The sequence below is a fragment of the Rhinolophus ferrumequinum genome, chromosome 26 (genome assembly GCF_004115265.2).
Source record: "Rhinolophus ferrumequinum isolate MPI-CBG mRhiFer1 chromosome 26, mRhiFer1_v1.p, whole genome shotgun sequence".
NCBI classification, from domain to species: domain Eukaryota; kingdom Metazoa; phylum Chordata; class Mammalia; order Chiroptera; family Rhinolophidae; genus Rhinolophus; species Rhinolophus ferrumequinum.
This window is the reverse complement of record NC_046309.1, coordinates 16,574,938-16,596,589: the sequence shown is the minus strand read 5'-3', so window position 1 is coordinate 16,596,589 and position 21,652 is coordinate 16,574,938. Positions and strand designations below refer to the sequence as shown.

General features: G+C 38.2%; 1 protein-coding gene across 2 annotated transcripts in view; it reads right to left on the bottom strand.

Moving 5' to 3' along the window:
• Positions 1 to 21,652, bottom strand: part of UBE2H (ubiquitin conjugating enzyme E2 H) — a 94,459-nt gene that overhangs the window by 22,307 nt on the left and 50,500 nt on the right. Inside the window, exons 2-3 of one of the 2 annotated variants that reach the window (XM_033099114.1) lie at positions 16,286 to 16,362; positions 15,665 to 15,739 (exon numbers count right to left, since the gene is read on the bottom strand). In XM_033099114.1, coding sequence (XP_032955005.1) covers positions 15,665 to 15,739; positions 16,286 to 16,362 — 152 coding nt within the window. Of the gene's footprint in view, positions 1 to 5,257; positions 5,283 to 15,664; positions 15,740 to 16,285; positions 16,363 to 21,652 lie in introns of those variants that run through there. The other variant, XM_033099115.1, reaches the window with a different exon arrangement.

Sequence of the window (21,652 nt, the reverse complement as noted above, 5' to 3'; positions counted from 1 at the left end):
GCATTTGAACTTCTTCTGAAGCTCAGTGACTGGTATCACTCGGCTACATTGTGTGCGGAACATGAATGAAGCTGTTGAAATGCTTCCAAACCACAGAGGGTTTCGTTAAGAATGGTGACTAAAATATTTCCTTTAACTTTAGTCTACTCATTCCAGGAAACTCAGTTTTGATTAAAATTGGGGCAACCAAGAAATGAGGCAAGGTATTAAAAAAAAAAGAAAACCAAACAAAAACTGTAGGATGGCTATATCTGTCAGAGATTCAAGTTTTCTGATTTATTCCTAGAAAAACAAGTATAGACTTTAACATAGTGATAATTAAATTCCAAGGAGAAATTATTTTCTAACTTAAAAACTGGTGCGTCTGTGTGCGTGCGAATGACAATATTCTAAGGCAGACCCACTGTCAAAGCTGTAATTTGTCATCCTTATCACCTCATTTCCTGTTAAGACTTCCTATTCCATTGCATACTTTCAGCAAAGCGAAGTTCCTTGCTAAAGTGACCATCAATCACTACAGCCCATCCCACCCTCTCTCGAACCCCGACCTCACATTTCCTTCATTCAAAATATATTTGGTCAATGCCTCTGTGTCAGGCGTTGTGCATGTTTAGGGTACCACATAAATAAGACAGCACACTATTCTCGAGGAGGTCACTGCAGCAGTGGCAAGAGAGACACGAACAAGTGACTGCAACGTGCTCAGAGCTGACACAATCAGGGAGCGTGCAGGGAAGAGGAAGGTGTCAGAAAGATGCAGAAAAGTGGCATCAGAAGAGGACCCTCAAGGATGAGTTGCGACAGAGGACGTCTCAGAAAAAATCTAACAAACTTCTCTAGACTTAGAGAAAGGGAATAAGAAACGAAATCCCAGATATGCCAGTCCCCGCTTACTCTAGCCACTCCAAGGAACGAATTATGCATCTAATTTTTGTTTTTCAATCCTTTGTGTTGAAATGGCTTACTGTTTTATCTACTGCTAGTAAGAGAACCCATGCAATATTTAAATTACTCTGATGCAAAAAGAAAAGCCTTGTGTTCAATTATAATTTCATATTAATTTTTCATTCAGGAAATGAAAGCTGTTCCAAAGTCTAGATTTAATAGGTATGTTTATGAAGAGATTATACAATGGAAATGCTCATGTCTGAATGTTAAGAGGAGAAAACACAGGATAAAAAGCTACATGACCCTAGAAAAACACTAATAGGTGTTCAAGAAGACCCATAAGGATATTTGCTGAAGCATTTAAATCCAACCCTATTAAAAGGGACCGGAGAAACTAGTGCATCCAGACATTGGGAGTTCTATACAGCCAAGGTGATGCACGAGACCAATGGAGTATCAACTTGGATAGATCCAAAGCTGAGGGGAAAAAAGGTTGCACCATGATACCATTAGATAGACTAAACTAAAACAACACTATATATTCTCTATGGTAACAAGTATGGAAACTGCACTGGACCAACATATCAAACTTACAAAAGTAATTTATTTCAGTGAGAGTGCAGGGCCCATGGTGGGAATAGGGAACAGAAAGGGGAATGGTAATTAAAGATGAGTATATCTATAACACTGTATGCCTTTAAAAAGACAATGTGCTTCTATATTATTTGCTCCCTTTTTTAAATAAGTCTGCACAGATAGGAAAGTGGAAGCAAATATGTACAGCTGTTAACAGTGCTTAATTCTTCATGGTGGAAATATTTTCTCCATTATACTTTTCAAATCACATCACCCCCCACCCACCCCAATTAGCATCACAGCAATGTCAAAAGGCTAGAAGGAAACAAACACAAGTCAATGGTATTCAACTTTGAGAGAATCCCCCATTATTGCTACTACTCTTCCGATTTGCCAAAATTTCTACAAAGTGTCATTTTAATAGTTGAAAAAAACATTTTCAAAGAAAAAATTATAAACAGCAATCATCCTAAAGTAGACCTAATTACACACTGGTTATCTAGTGCTGAACCCTTTAAAAGAAAAAGGTAGCTAAAATCCATTATTTTGCTTGAGCTCTCATATCTTAAACACTCTTATTTAAATAATACAAATTCATTACAAGAAAAATCAGAAGACCCTCAGGCCCTAAGGCACTCGGTCCTCAAGATTAGTTGCATATAGGAAGGAATACACTGCTATTATAACGGCCAAGACACCTTCTGGTGAGTGGCAGACATTAATGTCCAGCCACTATAAATGGAAACTTAATTCAGGAGACTTGTTCTATTATGGGAAAGGTATTTTGCTTGAAATACCTTTGCATTTTAAGAACTTAAAATTCATTCTTGATACTTAAAATCCTGCTACAACTCTCCTAAGTAACACCGACTGAAGCAGCATGTATGGCAGAAGTTTCCAATGCTGGCTCCAGGTAAGAATCATCTGGAGAGTTCTTGAAAAATGGAAGTGCTGTTAGAAGGTGGCCAAGTGTTATGGAGAAAAACACAAGGAAGGGGACGCTGAATAGGACTGCTGGGGTGGGGGCAGCAATCTTAAACAGGATGGTCAGGGGGGACCTTACGGAGAAGGTGACTAAATTTGAAGGCGGTGCAGGAGGAGTCATTCAGTATCTAGGGGAAGAGTGTCTACACAGCACCAACAGCCAAGTGCAAAGTGCACCAAGAGTTTGCTTGACGTGTTCGCAGACCAGCAAAGAGACTAGTGAAGCTGAAGCAGAGTGAACAAGGAACAGAAGATTAGAAGTGAGGTCAGAGAGGTGACGAGCATTTGCAGGCCCTTTCAAAGATGCTCGCTTTCATTCTGAGTGAGGTGGGAAACCTGCTGGGCAAAGAATGATGGGGAATGGCAAATCTCAAGCAAAACGGAATAAGCTGTCTCTCCTATAGTAAGAATGAAGCTTCAACAACTTATGTCACAGGGAACCTCAAAGGTGTTAAGTCAAGAAAATAGCTACAGTGAAAGCGATTTACATGTTTATCAAAACTGTCTCTGAAAGGTTAAGGTGCCTGCTTCCTGGAGATTACATTTGGAATCAATGCAGTTTCCACAGTTTTCAATTAAATCTAGATTTTGGCTTGGTTGAGTCCAAGAGGACATAATACAGAGGGCCCAAGAGGACTTAGGAAACATATTCTTCAGTAATAAATGGGTTGGAGCCCAGTCCCCAGTGCCTGTGCTAAGTATAAAACAGTATCTGAGCTCTGAGACAGAGGGCAGAATCTGACTGGAAAGAGAAAAGTCCTAACAGGGATTTGAGGCTGGTCCCAGCTCTGCTTTTAATTGTGTGCATTGGGCGGGTCACTTCCCCTCTGTGGGCCTGTTTCTCTACCTGCAAAGAGAAATAGCAGGACTGTATCATCTCCACAATCTCCAGTCTTACTCAGTTTGGAAAGGGACTATCAGCTCTAAAAATCTAGGATTTAGTAACAATGGCCAATGCTCTGAGAACAGAAGACTTAAAGGGAAATGCCCAAAGGTTAAGTCCTTAAAGGAAATTTATTCTGTAAGGCACATTTTTTAGTAGGTACAGAAATATTTTGGAGGAAATACAAAGCTACCAACATGCTAACATACCACCAAGAGACACAAAATCCGCTGACTATTCCAAACTAGGCAGAAACAGGGTTTATAACCTCGCCTCTGAGGAACAAGCACAGCTAGACCAATCCTAACAAAAAAACAATTTCCAGACTACAATCCTCTCTTGCTATACCAGGCTTTTCCAATTGTTAGAAAAATACCCAAAGCAAATAAATGGAAATGAGCGTACAGCTCTCCTGCACATTTGTTCTTGGACAAGCTGTACATAGCATTTCTGGCAAAGCCATTTACATTCTGGATAACGATGGCAACAATGGAACTTCTGGAAGAGGAGGGGAGGAGACTGAGAAAGAACAGGCTAGGAATTCAGAGAAGGGACGTTCTCAGGGCTAAGGATGTTTGCCCTGGCATGTTCCCCTTCCTTTTGGCAACGCTAACGCCACACTAATGAATACGTCTGCAACAAGAGAACTTTCCCAACGCTTGTTTCCATTCAACCAGGAACTATTTTGAAGATATTTTAAAAGAACGTATTTTGAAAACTGCTTTCATGCAGACATGGTAGTGGAAGCAGCACGTCGTTTTTAATCTACATGATTTAAGATTTTCTGCACTACCAGACATTTGCTAAGGATATATTTTGATGCTTTGACCTGATAAAATTCAGAACTCCTTTGTTTAAATCTTTTGGACAATTTTTCTCTGGCATGGCTCAAGCACTTGTAAAAACAAGGGGACAATCAAAACAAATGTTTAGATCACCACCTCTGTCCTCTTATCTTTTAGCAAAAGGGAATCTGGTGATTTATAATCCTGGAGGAAGAATCCAAATCATGCTTAGTTGATGCAAAACTACAGATCTTCAAAAATAAAAGCACAGATTATTAAAATAGAAAAATACACCAGGCTTTTGGTTTGTTCCACTCCAATACTCAACTGTCTAGAATAACAAACCTTGACCGACAGGCTAATAGGTAGAGAAGGTAAATAACATTGTGCCGAATCATGCTGAAAACTGGTTTTTATTTCAACCAGTTTCTGTGTCCAATCCCAGCAGGGGATCTGTACAAAGTTAGGCACACTTTTGAATAACTTCTGATATTGGGGTCAATATGTAACTAAAAGAGGCAAAAATTCATTGTTTTCCACCTTTGCTCCTTTTATTTGTAAGGATATTTTTTAAGATCAAATTTGTGTGTATAGAATGAAATACCTAGGGCCAGTCATCTGCCCAGAAATTTCATTGAGAATAATCTTCAAAAAATGAGGTAAAACAAGTGGCTCATGAAACCAGGAAAACCCACTCTAAGGTACACAGGTGAAAAGGCGCCAAAGACATGGAACGGTAGCTCTGGTCTAGGGATGAAATGAGCCTGCATTGCAGATGGCTGATGCATTTAAATTGATAAGCTTCTGAATTCCTAGGAGAAAACAGTAAGTGAATACATTAAATTATTCTCATATTCCATCATCAGGACAAATGCCCACATAAAGTAGACCATTCAGAATCAAACTGATTAATTCTATGTTTTTTAGAGTAGGTATCATGATCTAAAATATAGTTATTAAAGATCGAATCTTATCTCCCCTAGCAGTATCTCAGACTATAAATTTTTAAGGGCAATCACTTGGATCTTCATTCCTAGCATGCAGGAGGTGATTAGAGTTGGGGTGTTCCAGATAAAAAAGGGGTGGGGATTCTGCCAGCTTTGTGCGTGAGCGCATCCCCTTGGATAGGTTTTCATCTTACCTCAGACAGCCAGGCCCAGCCCGTGGCAGCCTGCACCCGGGCAGAAGTCTCTTCAGAGAGCTGAGCCTTTCCTACTCGGGAGAGGTGCACCGGGGCCGGTCTCTTCTTGGGTGAGGAACCAAGCAAGGAGCTCCCTCTCAATGCCCTGTGTCATGGGAACTTCTGAACTGATCCTGTGTGTGTTCAGGAGATCTAAACTCAACAAGGGGTCCTCTGTTCTGTTTCTTCCTTTCTCTCTGATAATATGGAGTCTGAGGAATGGGCTGGATGGATAAGAAAAGTTCATTTATAACTAAGAAAAGGTGAAGTGTTATCCTTCCACAGCATAACCCTTCTACCAACTTAGCAGATTACCAAACCTGCAGCCTGAAGTCGAGTCCTGTACTTTCACTTTTGGAAGCTTGTGATCTCTTCCTGTTTCCGTACTTTATCTTTCACTCTCCTGGTCATTCATATAACCACACTGTCTCAGTCAGGCAGTTTTTATTTTCATGGTCAGAGGCAGTACAGAACACACTGGATGTGCAATTGTGAGACCCAATTTCAAGTTCCTCATATTAAACAAAGTCATGGTTAAAAAGTCAGGCTCCAGTCAGACTGCCGAAGTTCCACTCTGTGAGCCTCGGGCAAGTTAGAGTTACTCAATCTCTTCCTTTCTGTTTCCTTAGTCATAAAGCTAGGTTAAAAAATGGTATCTACACATCCCAGGACTGTCATGACGGTTAAAGGAATGTATGTATAACATTTGACCAATAACTGGTACACGGTAAGCACTCAATGTTACTATTAGCTTAATGAGCTCAATCAAGTAATTTCAAATCGCTCTCCTCATTGTAAAAATGAAAATATCTACCTCTGCATATCCACCTCTTAATCCTTTAGGAATTGTCAAGAGCATTAGAGGATACTTTGATTATGGGATATTAGGTTTTCTATAATGCCCATCACACTGGAAATGGGAAATACAGTTACTCTAATGTTGATTAAAAAGACCATTTGGTTTAGGGGAAAAGAACACTAGACTGGAAGCCAGAAGGTAGACTGCAACTAGTTAGTAGGGATATATCGCCTCCACCTTCCTGAGTCTCGTTTGTACCATCTTTAAAATGAGGCGACTGGATGGGATTTCTGAAGTTCCTTCCAGCAATATGGTTTTCACCAACACCAGGAACCTGAACAAAAGCTTGTGTGAACAAGCTTTTCAAAGGGGACTAAGACATTCCTCTTGTTTTTAAAAGAATATCACTTCAACTAAAGAAAAAGGAAGCCAAGAATACATGTTTTTATTATGATACCAATCCTAACGGGCAAGGAATGGATTTAATGCCAAAAAGATGTCAGAATTAATAACCAGCTCAAAAGCTCGAGGTCACCTACTATAGTTAAAGTAGGAGCTACCTAAGCAGCAAGTTAGATGGAATTTTTATATAGCAAATGGAAAGAGTATATAATAATGAATTGCCAAAGGCAGAATTAAAACTGACATAATCCAGCTTGAAGAAGGAAAGGGACACCCTTCTGATAGAAGCAAGCATGTACAAAGGCAAGGCTTACCCTTAAAAATGGCCTGGAGGACAGGGAGGGAAAGATAACTACTATTTTTACTCGGGCTAATAGCAAGATGAAGCTGAATGAACTGAGACATCACAGACCAGTAACAGAGGTTTTTCATTACCAGGGCCAATTTGAACACTGGCTTCTTCTGTCACTGAGAACTTCAGCACCTGGTCCCCAAGTCTCTCTCCCTGCCCCCAACTCCTGTCATTTTTAATGACATTATCACCTATAGAGACCCCACTCCTGACACCCTGGCCTCTCAGTCAGTTCTTTGAGCTTCTTCTCTATTCTGTCTCATTCACACTCCCATACCTTGAACTTTGTCATCTCTACGAACAACTTGACCTCCAAAATCAATTTCAGACATCCCCGCTCCCAGCACAGCCTCCAATCCTTGTCAAAGAGCTTCCCATCCCATGAACTATTCTTTCACCTATGAACTCTAATCCATTGACCCTCCCCTTTGCTTCCTACCAACCAGCACCATCTTCACCCCATGCTTATTTAAAATTTAGGAGCCATCACCATCATCACTCTAGCAATCCTCTGAAAATTCCTTGCCCTCTCCCTTCCAAAATGCCCATTTGCAGTGAGAAGGAACCAATCATTCACATTCTCTGTACTTGGGCTTGAGGGTACCACTAAGTAGCCATTTTCATTCATTCATTCATTCACTCACTCACTGAATACAGTTGACCCTCAAACAACACGGTTTGAAATGCACAAATCCACTTATGTGCAGAGTTTTTCAACGGACCCTCACAGTTCAAACCCACTTGTCCAAGGGTCAATTCCTCGGTTGGGCACGCGTAGATGCAGAAGGCCGACTTTAGTTACTACAAGGATTTCCAACAGCGCCCCAACCCCCGCGTGGTTCAAGGGTCAACTGGATTCTTCTACAGAGCAGGCACTCTACCCGGCACGGAGGTAGGGAGAAGGGCTCTTAGCGCAACAGAGCCAGGCGCCGCCGTCGCCGAGTTTGCATCTTCTCGGCTGGCGAGGAGGACAGACACAGAAACACGTCACCAACTTTTAAAAGTGTGCTCAGTAACCTTTTGTGGCTTCACCATCACCTGTAATTTCCCCCCTCCATTCTCTTGTAGCTTGCTCCCCCGTTATCCAGTGACGTGTACATTTTACCATTATTCTGCGAATCTCCCATTCCCTTTGTTCCTCTTCATTTCTCACTTTGACTTAATGCCCATCTGCTTTGAGAAAATGGAATCCCAACTGACAGGGTCCCTCATTTTCCCGCACAAAATCCTCCCTACACACATCTTCCTGCCCTCTCTTGCCTCTATAGCTCACTCAAACATTCATGGTCCTCTCCAACACCACTCCACTTGTGTTCTGGCCTTGCCCCAGCCGAGCACCTCAAAGGCGTCGCTCCTCCAATCCTCCTCCTCTTTTCTGGACGACTCCCTACAACGAGCACACAAACATCCTTCAGATCTCCCATTTAACAAATAGCAACGAAAACCTTCCTGATAGCTTCCCTTAGGTACCACCCACATTGGTATGATGTCCTTAATATAGCCAATTTCTTCAAAGCAATGTGTATCTTCACTGGAGTTGCTCCATCCTGGTGTCTGATCCAAAACCCTGACCCAAACCACTAGTACCGATGCTCCCCTTCAACAGCTGAGTGATTATTAAACCTGCTTGAAACCTTTCAATGACTCTTCCATTTCATTACAAATAAAAGTCAACCCTTTAAGCTGGCCTGCAAAACCCTATGACATGTCATCCTGCCTCCCACTTGGACCTTCTCTCGTGTCTCACTCTTCACCCGGCCTCCCAGCCTTATTTCTTCTTCCTTGAGCATACGAAGCACCTGCCTGCCTCATAATTTCTTCGGCCTGGAATGCTGTTATCCCTGATCTTGGAGGATCAGCGCTGGGCTTCTTTTCCCTTTTCATTTAAACCTCAGCTTGAATTTACTTTGTCAGAGGCCCTTCCTGAACACCTAATCTAAGGTTAGCTATTATATCAATTCTGTCACATCCATTCTCTGCATAAAGCTATCAGACATTTTAACTTTTGCTTTGTCTTCTCCTCCCAAAGAATATAAGGGTCAAGAGAGCAATTTGTTCACTGCTGTATCTCCAGCACCTAGAATAATGCCCTGCACTCAGTGGGTAGCCCATAAATTTGTGGAACTGATTAGAAGAAATAATGTAAGATGTATCCATTTTCTGAGAAAGCAGGTTCTGCCTCAACTGCCAGACGTACTCTTTTAAAAATCCATCCTGAAAAACTTCATTTTCAGAATAACACCAGTAAAAAGAGAGCTCTTAACAATTGCTTAATTCTCATTGCATTATCTAAAAAAAATTTTTTTTTACAAAACTTCCCTACTAGAAATTTATTTCTCTCTTCTGGAATTCAAAAGATATAGATCACTACACAGTAGCAATTATTTAACTGTTTGAGACAAGAACTGAATTCAAACCCAAGGTCATGAAAATAGAGAAGTATACAGGTAATCTTACTGGAATTTTGCTTCCTCAGTCTAAGAATTCATACTATCTGTGGAAATAGTGGTCCAAGTTGGCCTTTGTTAAATGACTGACCCCAAACCTCTCATGAATGACCCACTCCTCTCTACTACAAATCCTGGTCCGACCCTGGCTACATACTACTCAGCTAGGTTCTTCACACTAGTTCCCGAGGGAGCACACTGTTCCCTTCTAGGAAGACACAAATTAAAATGGTAAATATTCTAAGCTCTATAGTTAGCTTAGTCATGCCGTATTATAAAAGTCCATTCCAAAAATATTGTGAGGTAATTTCTGGCCACAGTGAAATAAAAAATTTGAAATACCAGGCGAGTCTGCTATTCTGACAATGAAAAAAGGTTAATCACTTCCCTTAATCGCTGGCACAAAAAGAATACGGTGCACTGATTACGAGACTATCTTTTAATTAAGAAACTATGGCAGATTGGGGAGATTTAGAAGGGACTCTGACAGGTTATAGCCAGTCTAGTTTCCCTCGGAATAGGATGAGAAGACCTAAACCATCCTATTCAGATGACGATCTGACCTAATTGTAAAGGTCGTTAGTATAGCGCCATATAGTACTCTAACTGTGGTTTCTGCCCATGACTTTTTCAGGTTCTCTCCACTCACACAGGTTTGGCTAGCTCTTGCTCTATGCCAGTGCCATCAAATGCCATTGCAGAGTGAGCTGGTTTTCTTCCCTGGCCAGTCTATCAACACTCAGCAAACCACTAAGCAGTGCCTCCAGAATCCTGTTCTCAACCAACCATTCCTCTTACACGCTCAGCTTTGGCGTGGTCACCCAAGTGCAATCCAGACACACAGTGCCTAGCGCTTCCTCCCAGGAGAGGGAACTCCTTATTGTTAACGGAGATATATGTCTAGGCAGTATTTCAAAAGTCAGTGTGTAGACTTGTTAGATGGAGCTTACAACACAGTTTTCTATTTTAAAAGAAAAGTAATAGGTGACAGTTCCCAGGCTGGTCTTGAGGTTATTTACAAGAGATTCTAAAATACTCTACAACTCTACCTGAAATTAGTAGAATGCAGTTCTATTAATATACTAACCAGTAATCATTTTAAAATAGGCGAAAGGCCTTCTTAATTTTCTCTTAAATGCTAATATTTGAAGTTAAGTATGATCTGATGAAGACTACTATAGATCCTGAAGGGGGCTTCAAGATACATTCAAGACCTTTAGAGACAGAAAACCTTAAATCTATTATTTTATGATTGTATTTTATTAGATGATGTAATTATTTCCCTTGGCTTAGCTTTATTAAAAGTATTACTGTTATTATTAGCTATGAACAAGGGGACTTTTTGGTTCATATGAAGAGAAAAATGGAGGGGGGGGAACAAAAATGGAAGAGTCAGACTGAAAAGAGAAGTACTAGGTAAGAATTACTTGAGGTAACAGCCCAGGAAGGGAAATGAGGGGAAGCCAAAAAGGAGTAAAGAACAGTTATGTGTAAAGGTGTAAAGATAGAACCCAAGATAGAGTCAATTCTACTGTACGCAGGAAGACAAAGGAAAGAGAACAGTATGTACACTTACACACACGCATAATTAACAATGAGAGGAAAAAAGAAAGGACGCTGGTGGGAAACATGGGGCCAGCAGGCCCTTAGCAAGCTACCAGGTGGGAATTCTGGCCAAGGATAGCTTGATGATTTCCTAGAACAAAAGACAGGAAAAGTGTAGACTCCTATGAGGATGTAAACAAAAAGACATGTAATTGCCACATGTTTAAAACTATTTATTTTTATAATAAAAGGGGACTTATTGTAGAATATTTGGAAATTACAGGAAAATGTCTTTAATCCCCTAGCCAAGGATAACTATACTCAATATTTTGGCATTCATACTCTGGAATTTGCATGGAAAAAAAGTTACAGTGTATAAAGTTATACATTTTTCTGTGTGTTCCTTTAAAGATGGTGTTAAAGCACGAGTAAAGGCTGTAAAATATTTTGTTCATTAAGATGCATCATAATTTAAATACTTTATTATCAACTAGATCATTTAGGTTGCTTCCAATTTTAAACTTTTAAAAATAACACTTCAATTTACATACTCTGTACATTAATCTTAGTGCACATATCTGATTTCCTTAAGATAATTTAAGTTTTAAGTAAAATCACTCAAAAGATATAAAATCTTTATCGATCAATATATCCTACTAGGTTGGCTACATCATAATACCTTTGCCAACAATGTCTAACCTGCCAATTTGATAAGTCATATATTCCCATTTTTTAATTCTTTGGATTAGACATAAAGCCATTTTGTAACCTGTGCTTATTGGTTATTTTTTATGTTTATAAATAATTGCTCTGTATTACCCTCTTTATATACATGATCACTCATCTTTATTTCACCCCTACAGCAACTGCAAGTATGTGTTTTCTTTGGCAAAAGCTTTCTCTTAATAGGTAAGCACATGTGTAACGGCTGAAAACTGAATCTGGAGAAGTATGGATATGGCAGTCGCTATAGCGACTTCTTTGCATAGAACAAAATCTTCAGGGACTGAAAATTACTTGGGGTTTTGAAAAAGTATTTCTAAAGTCCTCATGTGCACCTTCACGTCTCTAAAGCTTTGTAAAGACTATATTCTCAACACATGCAACACAACCTTTCTTCTAAGGCTATCTCCTCCTCCATACCATTTCTCCCTCAACTGAGGCACTGACTGACACCTCTTCTAAAACACAATGACACACTGTGAACTAAAGCGTATGCAGTATTTTATTTATGTTGATCTTCTCTCCTAACTAGTGAAAGCCTTGAACAACCTTCCTAATTATTCGGTAGAATGCCATATAGCATATGAAACATGCAGAGTTCATTTAATTCCAAGATCTCATTTTCTAGAAGAGGAAACAACGTTCAAATAAGCATCATTCTCACGATTAAGGGAAACTAGGACCAGAACCACTCTTTCCCGATAACCAGGCCACTGACCAATCACACTCTCCTAACTCTACACAGTGGTGACACCCAGCGGCACTGCTAAGCATTCTGGGAATGTTTCTGAATGAGAAAGATAAAAGTCTGAACTTCCAAATAAATCAGAACTTAATTAGAGTCAAATAATTTATTTCACAGCAGTCACTCTTAAAACTGAAAATATTTCAGTGATGTTACATTGACTAAAAGAGTTCTATAATTTCTCTTTGAAAGCGCTCATAGAGCCAGTTTACAAATCATAATCCTTCAACTTAAATCAATTTCATAATTACATATCATTTTGTACTCCAACTGATGTCACGCAAGTTTGCCATTCACTTTATTCTCTGGAATTAAATGACCTTTAGCCATTTAAATAATTTATACTCAGCTTCAAAGCATCAAGATTTGCCATCATTTATGATATTCAAAGAGAATGTAAAATTCCAAAAGATGTGCTTAAGAGATTTGGAACAATGATGGCTCTGTAAGAGTCACCTCCCAATGTGTCTGTTTATAGTCCTTCTCTTTCCAAAGAGGATTTGAAGTAGCTTTACTACTATTTTGAGGAAAAAGAAAAACTTATTTAAAGATGTAAATTGTTTTTAAAAGTACATTTTAGTTATATCTCATGGAATCATTAACTACTGAAAACTCTCTAAAACTATATTTGGAGGTTATCCCAAAGATGAGCCTGTCAAATTATATTGAATATATACTTAAATATGCAGAGAAAAATGTTTTAAAGTACATATACCAGCATGTAAATAATGATCTCTATTGAGTGGTAGGATTATGAGACATTTTAGTTTTTCTTTCTTTTTGCTCACCTGTACTTTCTTACGTTCCTACTATGGGTAGGGAGCATTTATACAATTACTACACACACACACCCCAAACAAAAAAGTATATATACATATATATTTTTAAACTCCAAGATCTAAGCATTAAAGATGTTTAATCTAAATTTGCACATCTTAAAATTTAAGAGCTCAAAATCTGCCTCAGGAAGAAGGACATGCCTGCCTAGATACTACAGAAACAGGGTTTTTCTTATCTCTTTGCCCTTCTGTATAATTCTACAACTATCTATACAATTCAGAAAGGAAGCTTTGCTTATTCTAAATGAGTCACTAGCCCTCAAAATGTTTAAGGCACATTCCAACAGTAATTACATTGTTGACAACCTGAAAATGGGTCACCCCACACACACAACTGATTAAAACTCTCTTATGCAATCTTCCTTTGGAGGAAACAAGGACAGCTTGTACAAATATTTCAACTAGAACTACTTCCCTTAAGAGAAGACGGTACACATGTGTAGGTATTACCAAGTTCTAGAAGCACACAGAAAGGCAAAGGAAAAATTATGAAGTTAAATTAGCCTAGTTATTTGTCCCAACCAATTTCATATTACACCATTAATTTCAGAAAGTACATAGGCTTCTGTTGTGCATTAGTTAATAAATAATGTCTGAAGTTCACATATTTTTACTTTGAAAGTTATGATGAAACAACTGTATTACCTGGAAAAATATGTTAAGACAAGGTTTGAGAAATAACTATATTTCTACAGGATGTGTAATTGCATTTCTATAGGTTCACTGTTAGTTTCAACAAGCTATACTGTTTCCTTTCTGACTAAGAATTAGGGTAACAAAACCAGATTTAGCATGCCAATTTTCAGTCTTAAGTAAATAGGTATTTATGAAATGTATTTGACATATGAAATATGGTTTGACATTGTTTGTACAGGTTTAAAGATCATACCTCTCAACTTACATTTTAAGTCTCTATAGATTTAAAATGCCTGTCTCGAAAGAAACACCCTAAAGATACGATAAATGGGGACTAGAGAACCACAACACGATAGGAGACCCCTCCAAACTGAGTGAAACCTACATCCTACCACCTAGAATGGCACTGGGACAGGGCTGCTGCCCCAACTACACAGATATAAAGTCAGGTATCCTTGGGGACTGTCTCAAAGACTCAACACTTCAGAGTTCCCCGCCTAGTTCACTATTTAGCAACCCTCAAGTTCAGAGACCCTTGTAGCAGTGAGGAAATTTTCAATTCAATTATCTATAAAGTACTTTTTGATAATATATATTGAGTTTAGAAAACTTACCTAAGGGACCGTAACCTCTTACAGTCCAGTTTATTCCTAAAATGAACACTAACAATTCCTAGCCAGAGAGGGAATTATAGATGCTCTGTAGTATTTTTACAGCATTAAAGCTCCAGAGCATGTAAAGTAGCTAGATGTCGGGGGAGAAGCTGCTGCATTTGATTAGGAATTAGTCTGTGACTATCCTAACTTTTCTGCATTATTGATCCTAGGCAGAAATGTGGGGACTTAGAATCAAAGCATTAAGCTCAGAATGTCTTTGATCTACCTCTTTAAAAAACCCTTTTGTTGGGGTAGGAGCGTGTGTCTAATCTCTAGGAGACCCGGCATTAGTTCCAAAGACAAGCCCACAACAGTCTCCTCTTGCTACTGTGTGGACTGTGGCAATTCTGCACTGAGGCTTTGAGTGACTTCACAGAAAGCTCAATGTATTCCAATTTTACTTTCTTCTTTTTTCTTAAAATTGGTGAACATTTTATAATACTTTAAAATCATCTACAAAACGAAATTTTTAAAAGTTGGCTTAAGTTAGCTAAGCTACTATACCAGTCTACAATCTCAAAATATATAAAGGTGTCAACCCTCAATGAGATAGATATACCTCTATAGCATCTGACACTAACATACCTAAATTGTCACTAAATGCCTTAAAGGCACTGACACATTAAAAATATCACCAATTAGGGCAGAAGGAATATGAAGAAGAGGAAAAAGTATCTCTTTATACAACCCCACTGAGGTTTCTATTCTAATTTCTTCAGCTGTTTGAAGGGCTAAAAAGATTGGGAGTGAAGAGAATGGAAAACAGTCGTTTCATTGGTAGGTACCCAGAGCTGGAGTGAAAAGCAAAGTAGGATACAGAGAGGATTTTTAAATGACAGAATTAGAATAGATACTATGTAATATTAATTCCAACAATCTGGCATTTAAAATGAGATTTAAGATATATTTATTATTCTAGTGCTAATAGCCTGAACAGACGGTGGGCCTTACAATTGTTTATTTAATCTGACCCTGAAAGACAGAAAAATCTAGAGTTATAGTCATTACAATCATGCAAAGGGTGTATCTGAACATCTTCTATAACACTATAGAAGCCCCCCCCCCCCCCCAAAAGTCACTGATTAATTTAACCAAAGTCAAAAAGGAAAAATTCAGTTAAGGAACCATTTCTGGAATAATTACCTCCCACCAAATGTAGGATTGTTTTTCTTTTTCTCTTTGGTATCAGAACTCTCTAAGGAGAGAAACTGGGTAGTTACCTACCTATAGATGGAGATTTGAAAGGGTATTTATCAGGAAGATCCACTCTAACTTTCCATACTCCTCCTTCATACGGTGCTGAAAGGAAAGTCAAAGTAAAAATGTTAAACATTAAATCCTAATCTCTTTTGAAAACCTTGCAAATTAATTCCTTCAAGAGTCAGGGACTTCTTATAACTCTATTCAGATTAAAATACTTTTCTTTAAAAGATCTAGAGTTAGAAAATAAGCAAAGATTCACTTTCTCCCCCAAATTTTCCTGATTTTTTATTTTAAAGTGTTAAAGACTATCAATTATTTGGTAAGTGATAGCCTCCTACCTCAATCTACCCTATACCCCGTCAAGAAAAACAGAAACAAACAAAAAAAAATTCCCTAAACCATCCATGTAACCATCCAAAACAAAACCCAGTATTTACAATTCATGTTTAATACTGCCACATAGAGATAAAAGAGAAAAGCATATAAACTATGGTAACAGCAAGATTTCCTCGCTGGTTCTAGAGTTCAATTAAATTTACTTTTCAAAAACTACACATACCGCCATCTGCCTTGGATATTTTCAATGTCTGTTAAAGAATAAAGGACTGTAGTAGAAGAACACATACCAACACTTGTACTTACTTCCTTGTGGTCCGTAAAACTTCACTACAAATTCATTGAGTCCTCCCAGGATCGTAACCTCATGCTTACTCTCAATGCTAAGGCGGATGGTAAAGGAAATTACACAGGCTTTGTCTTACCTGGGAGAACTAACGATGACATCTCCAAGATACGCCATTTAAAGTGTTTCCAACAATTGATATGAAACCAATAAAATACACAGAATAATTCTGATAATTCAGAAGGCAATAGATACTCTTGTGAAAAGAATGTGAAAGAGCTTTAGATTCAGAGATCAGTGTTCAAATCCCAGGACTGCCATCTACTGGGTTTGTGAGCCTAGGCAAAATAATGTAAACTTACTCCCCGAGCCTTTGTTTTCTCCTTGCAAATCAGGAAAACACCACTTCATAGGATTTCTGTGAGGATTAAACATGTAAAATGCACAAGACTTCTTTTTGCACATACTGTACATAAATACTGAAAAACAGGCAGGTAATGTTAGTTTTCTCCCATCTGTACTCTCTCCTCCCCAGCCGATCCCCAGTGAGCCTGTAACATTAATCCAGTATTCCCTTTAGTCACATTCAGATACTCAGCAAAACACTGATTCTCCTAAACTGGAAATGTTACACTCCTAAAATTATGGATTTACTAAGGAAAGTCCCCACAATTTTCTCCTTAGCTTAGAGAGTAACAAAGATAATTAGAGATACAACCTTGCTACAAGTAGTATTGCCAAATCAAATGCCAAAGACCAGCAAAAATAAATATATATTTTTAATTTGGTCTGAAGCATTTATTTTCACCTATTCTTTCCCTTCCTCCGGAACCTCCATCCCCCTTAAACTGGGTGCTCTGGGGCTATAATTACAGAGGAGTGACACTTCTATGTTCTCTTCCTCAAAAATATACCTATCCATGAGACTCTGACCCCTTTCAGATTCAAAGATTTAATTACACAAACCAAAGCAATCCATCTCAGCAGTAGAGAGGGCTACTGCTCTAACATCTGTTTCATGTCTCCGCTCTGTACTCTAACCCAACAATAAGTCTGGCAAGAATTTCAGGTGGTGGGGGTTTTAGGGAGCTCTCAAATCCCACTGTAACATTAAAAAACAAAACAAAACACCATATATGACAGACTGGTCTCGTCCTTCTCAATCAGCAGTGCAAATTACATGCACTATCATACAAAAGAGGAATAAGCCAATGAAATTTTAAAATGACCTCTTAAATAGAGAAAAGTGATATTTTTAAGGTTTGAAATTAAGTATTTGGTTCTCCAATCCTCTGTGCTGTAGGCCAGGGAATACACAGAAAGGCCAAGTGTATTTTTGGCCAAGTCCTTGTTCAAGAATCTTAAACAATACCCACTAAAGATAGTAAATAAAAGAAGTTGGTCTATGCTAATTTGATCTAACTACTTTACTAGCATACACAATGAAAGGATTCAAATAGAATCCACACTGGAAAACCAGCTTCATTTCTCATGGTCAAATGACACACACATGCAAGCTTTGATATATACTAAATTCTTTCTGACCAGTCACCTCTGATACCCTGCAAAATATCCCAAAGCTAATGCTAACGTAATAAGTAGAAGTAAAACATGTTTAAATTGTTTTAAAACTTTTAGAAAAGCACCCTTGTGTTAATGAAAAATAAGTAAAATCTAGTTACAAAAAGCAAAATTAAATACAAGCTACAAAGTCCATGAAGAAAACACTTAAAAAAATCTTGGGTGTAAAAAAGCTTTTCTAAGATGACACCAAAGCCAGAAGAAACCACCGAGGAAAGAATAGCAGATGCAAGCAAGCACACGTTTAAAACTTCTATATTGTAAAAGACAGTTAAGACAAAAAACAAGCAAAGAAAAAATAATTATAGCATATGACCAAAAAAAATGTGGATTTTAAAAAAATAAGGGGTTATTACAAAAGCAGTAAGCAGGATTAGGAACACATTAACAAAGAAAAGGCCAGAACAGCCAAGTTAAGAAAAGCTAAATAAGCAAAATTAAGTTACGAAAAGTTCAACTCATTAATTTAGAAACGAGACATTTTTCACTATAAATTGATCAAGATGAAAGAACTGGATAAAACCTAGTGTTCAGTGGAGTATAAATTAGTATTCCTGAGGACAAAGTTAGCACTATATTCCAAAACTTAAAATAAATTTACTCTTTTATTCAAATTTCACTCCTATGAAGTCATGTTTTAAAAATAACCAGACACTGCTGGTGGAAGTGTGAAGCGGTTTCAATCACTTGAAAACCTGGCACTGTAAAGCAGCACATATGCACACTCTACGCCCGTCAGCGCTACTCCCAATAGATATGTATAGCTATGTTCCCCAAAACCCACGTCTAAGAATGTTCACAGCACTAGTTGTAATATCCAAAAATTAGGTTACAGCCCAAAGGTTCATGAACAATAAAAAGGATCGATTCTGGTACAATCACCCAACAGAATATTACACAACACTAAAAAATAAATTGTCACAACGCAAATGTATGAGTCGCACAGATATTACAGTGAATGAAAGAAACCAGACAGCAATGAGCATACGTGGTACGATTCCATGCACACCCACAGGCTAAATGAATCAAGAGTGTTAGAAATTAGGACAGCGGTCATCCTAGAAGGCCTGTGGTAATTGGAAAGGGGCTTGAGGGGGGAGGGGGCTCTGAGGGTGCTAATTATGCCTTTATTGTTCCATTTATCACTGAGCTATGAAAATAACGTGCACTTTTTGTACACATTTCATTGCTTAATAAAAAGTTCCAAAAGTAGACAGTGTGTCTGATACATCTGCAAATATATTTATTGAAATATCCGCAACTTAAAAATGGCAATAATCCAAACAGTTATCAATAGAAAACTGGTTAAATGAATTACAAACCATTTGTACCACAGGCTGCTACTGCTGTCTACCCCCACCCATGCAGGGTTCCTCCGATGGATGTTTCTGCTCCCCTTGGGAAATCCACAGGTAGCTGACTGAACATAATAGCACAGATACAGATATTCCAGCCATTAAACAAAACTAAACTAAAATATACAAGGATAATGAAAGAATGGGGTATGGCAGAGGATTAAATTGAGTTTAACAAAAGTTGTAAACTAATTTTAAAATATAACAATCTGTAGAGGCAAAATCCATCAATCAGAACTAATTTGCTATGAATGACACTGACACTGATCTATGGCAATTACTCTTCATCAAGCATTTAAAATTATAAGTTATCCACATGGGTGTCTTCTAGTAAACTGAAGATACCTTTTGTATCCTTTCCAAGGATGCAAGTCCTGGTTTCTTCCATTTTGTGTTCTGTTTGGGACACAGTCCATGCTTTTATCTATTTTCCAAAGAACGTTCTCCTTTCCACTCACTCCAACCTCCTCTTTCCCATAATACCTGGTACAGCCCACATGCCAGATACTGGGTCTGTCTTTAATTACACATTATACTGAAAATTAAGGAGTTACTATAGTCCATCACATATGAAAAGTTAAAAATAGACTGAATAAAAACCTTTAAAACTTCCACCAGGTTGGTAAAATGAGAAGCTGTGCTAAATTTATGCTGCCCTGGAATGGGGTACAGACACTAAATCAGATGGAAAAAAGAATTTAAGTTTAGATCAATGAAAAGCATTGTATTAAAAATAAGCCGTTCCATCATCACGAATGAATGAGTTGCCCACAACAAATATAAAATTACGTGACTGCTGTTACTATGTGTATTTATGGTAGAGGCCACGAGTTTCTGTCTCCTCTCTGCTGCAAAGTCAAGGGTAAGAAAGGCAACGAGAAGGCAGGTTACATGACCAAAATGATGATCCATCTCTGAGACGGCCTGGTCAGGCTAGTAGACTGGCGGGAACTCACTAGAAGGTTCCTCCACTACTTTCTCAGTTTCAAAGCTTGAAAATATCATTCAGATATTGTTCTGGTAAAAATATATTAGAACCCCTAAAGTCACACTGTACTCACCTCTGATCTAAGTTATTTGCGAAATACTGCTTGCTATTCAGCATTTCACTGTTAAGGAGTAGTATCAGCATTTTCAGTAGACTAATGATTAATATTCTAGGAACCCAAGTTTATTTTACTTTTTAAAATGCCAGCCACCTACCACCTTATTTTCCCTGAATGGCGCTATGATTACACAATCTAATATTTAAAGGCTAATGCCAAACTGTCAAGAGATAACTGACATTCTTGGCAAAACGTGTCAATCAGGATTTTAGAAATGATTTCTATATAGTTCTGGAATTTTCCAGAAGGGGAGCCAAGGACTAAGCCTGTGCCACAGAACTGATGTTAACAGGTCAAGGCCCTAGGATTCAGACAGCACTGTTTCCTAAGTTTACTGAGAAGGAGTTTATAAAATAAAAGAAGCTGTCCTCCCTGAGCTGTGTCCACGTGAATGAGGCACTGGGGTAAAGAAATGTGCTTCTGTGTAGAAGGTAGAAGCAATTGGCATAGCATTCTCTCTCTATGTTCAAACCAGTCTGGTTCCAAATCTTCTTGAGATTAATCACACCACGAGAGTTGAAAAAAACTCAGCAACCATCACTGCCTAGTTTTTTTGTTTGTTTTGAATAGCATGGTGTATCTGTTAATCTATTAACGTGCAAAATATCACAAAAACGATACTTTGGGGGTTATGTTTATAAAGAATCCTTCTCCTTTAGAGATATAAATTTAAAAATTTACTAATATATCATATCTAGGATTTGCTTCAAAATAAGCTAGTGTGGGTAGAGTTAGGAGAGAAAGATACAGAGAAGAATGGTATTGGCCCTGAGTTGATAATTACCAAATCTCAGTGATGGGTATCTGGGTGTTCATTCTATTGTTCTACTTTTGTTTATGTTTAAAATTTTCCATAATAAAAGTTCCAAAAAATTAATGTAGTATCATCAGAACTTTAGTATTTAACAAGCATGAACAATCCAGAAGAAACTTAGCTACTCTAGCGAGTTCTCTTTAGAGCTTATGAAATGATCCAACCTTTTCCTAAGGTCCAATATTTAGTCTGAGGAAAAGGCAAGTGATCCAGTGTGTAAGAAAACAAAGATGTCATATTGAAAGAGAATAATTCTCTGGGGATGGGGGTGGGACAAAATGGGTGAAGGGAGTCAAGAGGTACCAACTTCCGGTCATAAACTAAGTCATGGAGATGTAACATACAACTTGGTGACTAGAGTAAATACTGTACTGCATATTTGAAAGCTGCTACGAGTAGATCCTAAAGGTTCTCATCCCAAGGGAAAAAAAAATCTTTGTTAAGGTAACTATGTTAAGGTAATGGATGTCAACTAGACTTACTGTGGTGATCATTTCAAAACCTATAGAAATACTGAATCATATTGTAGTA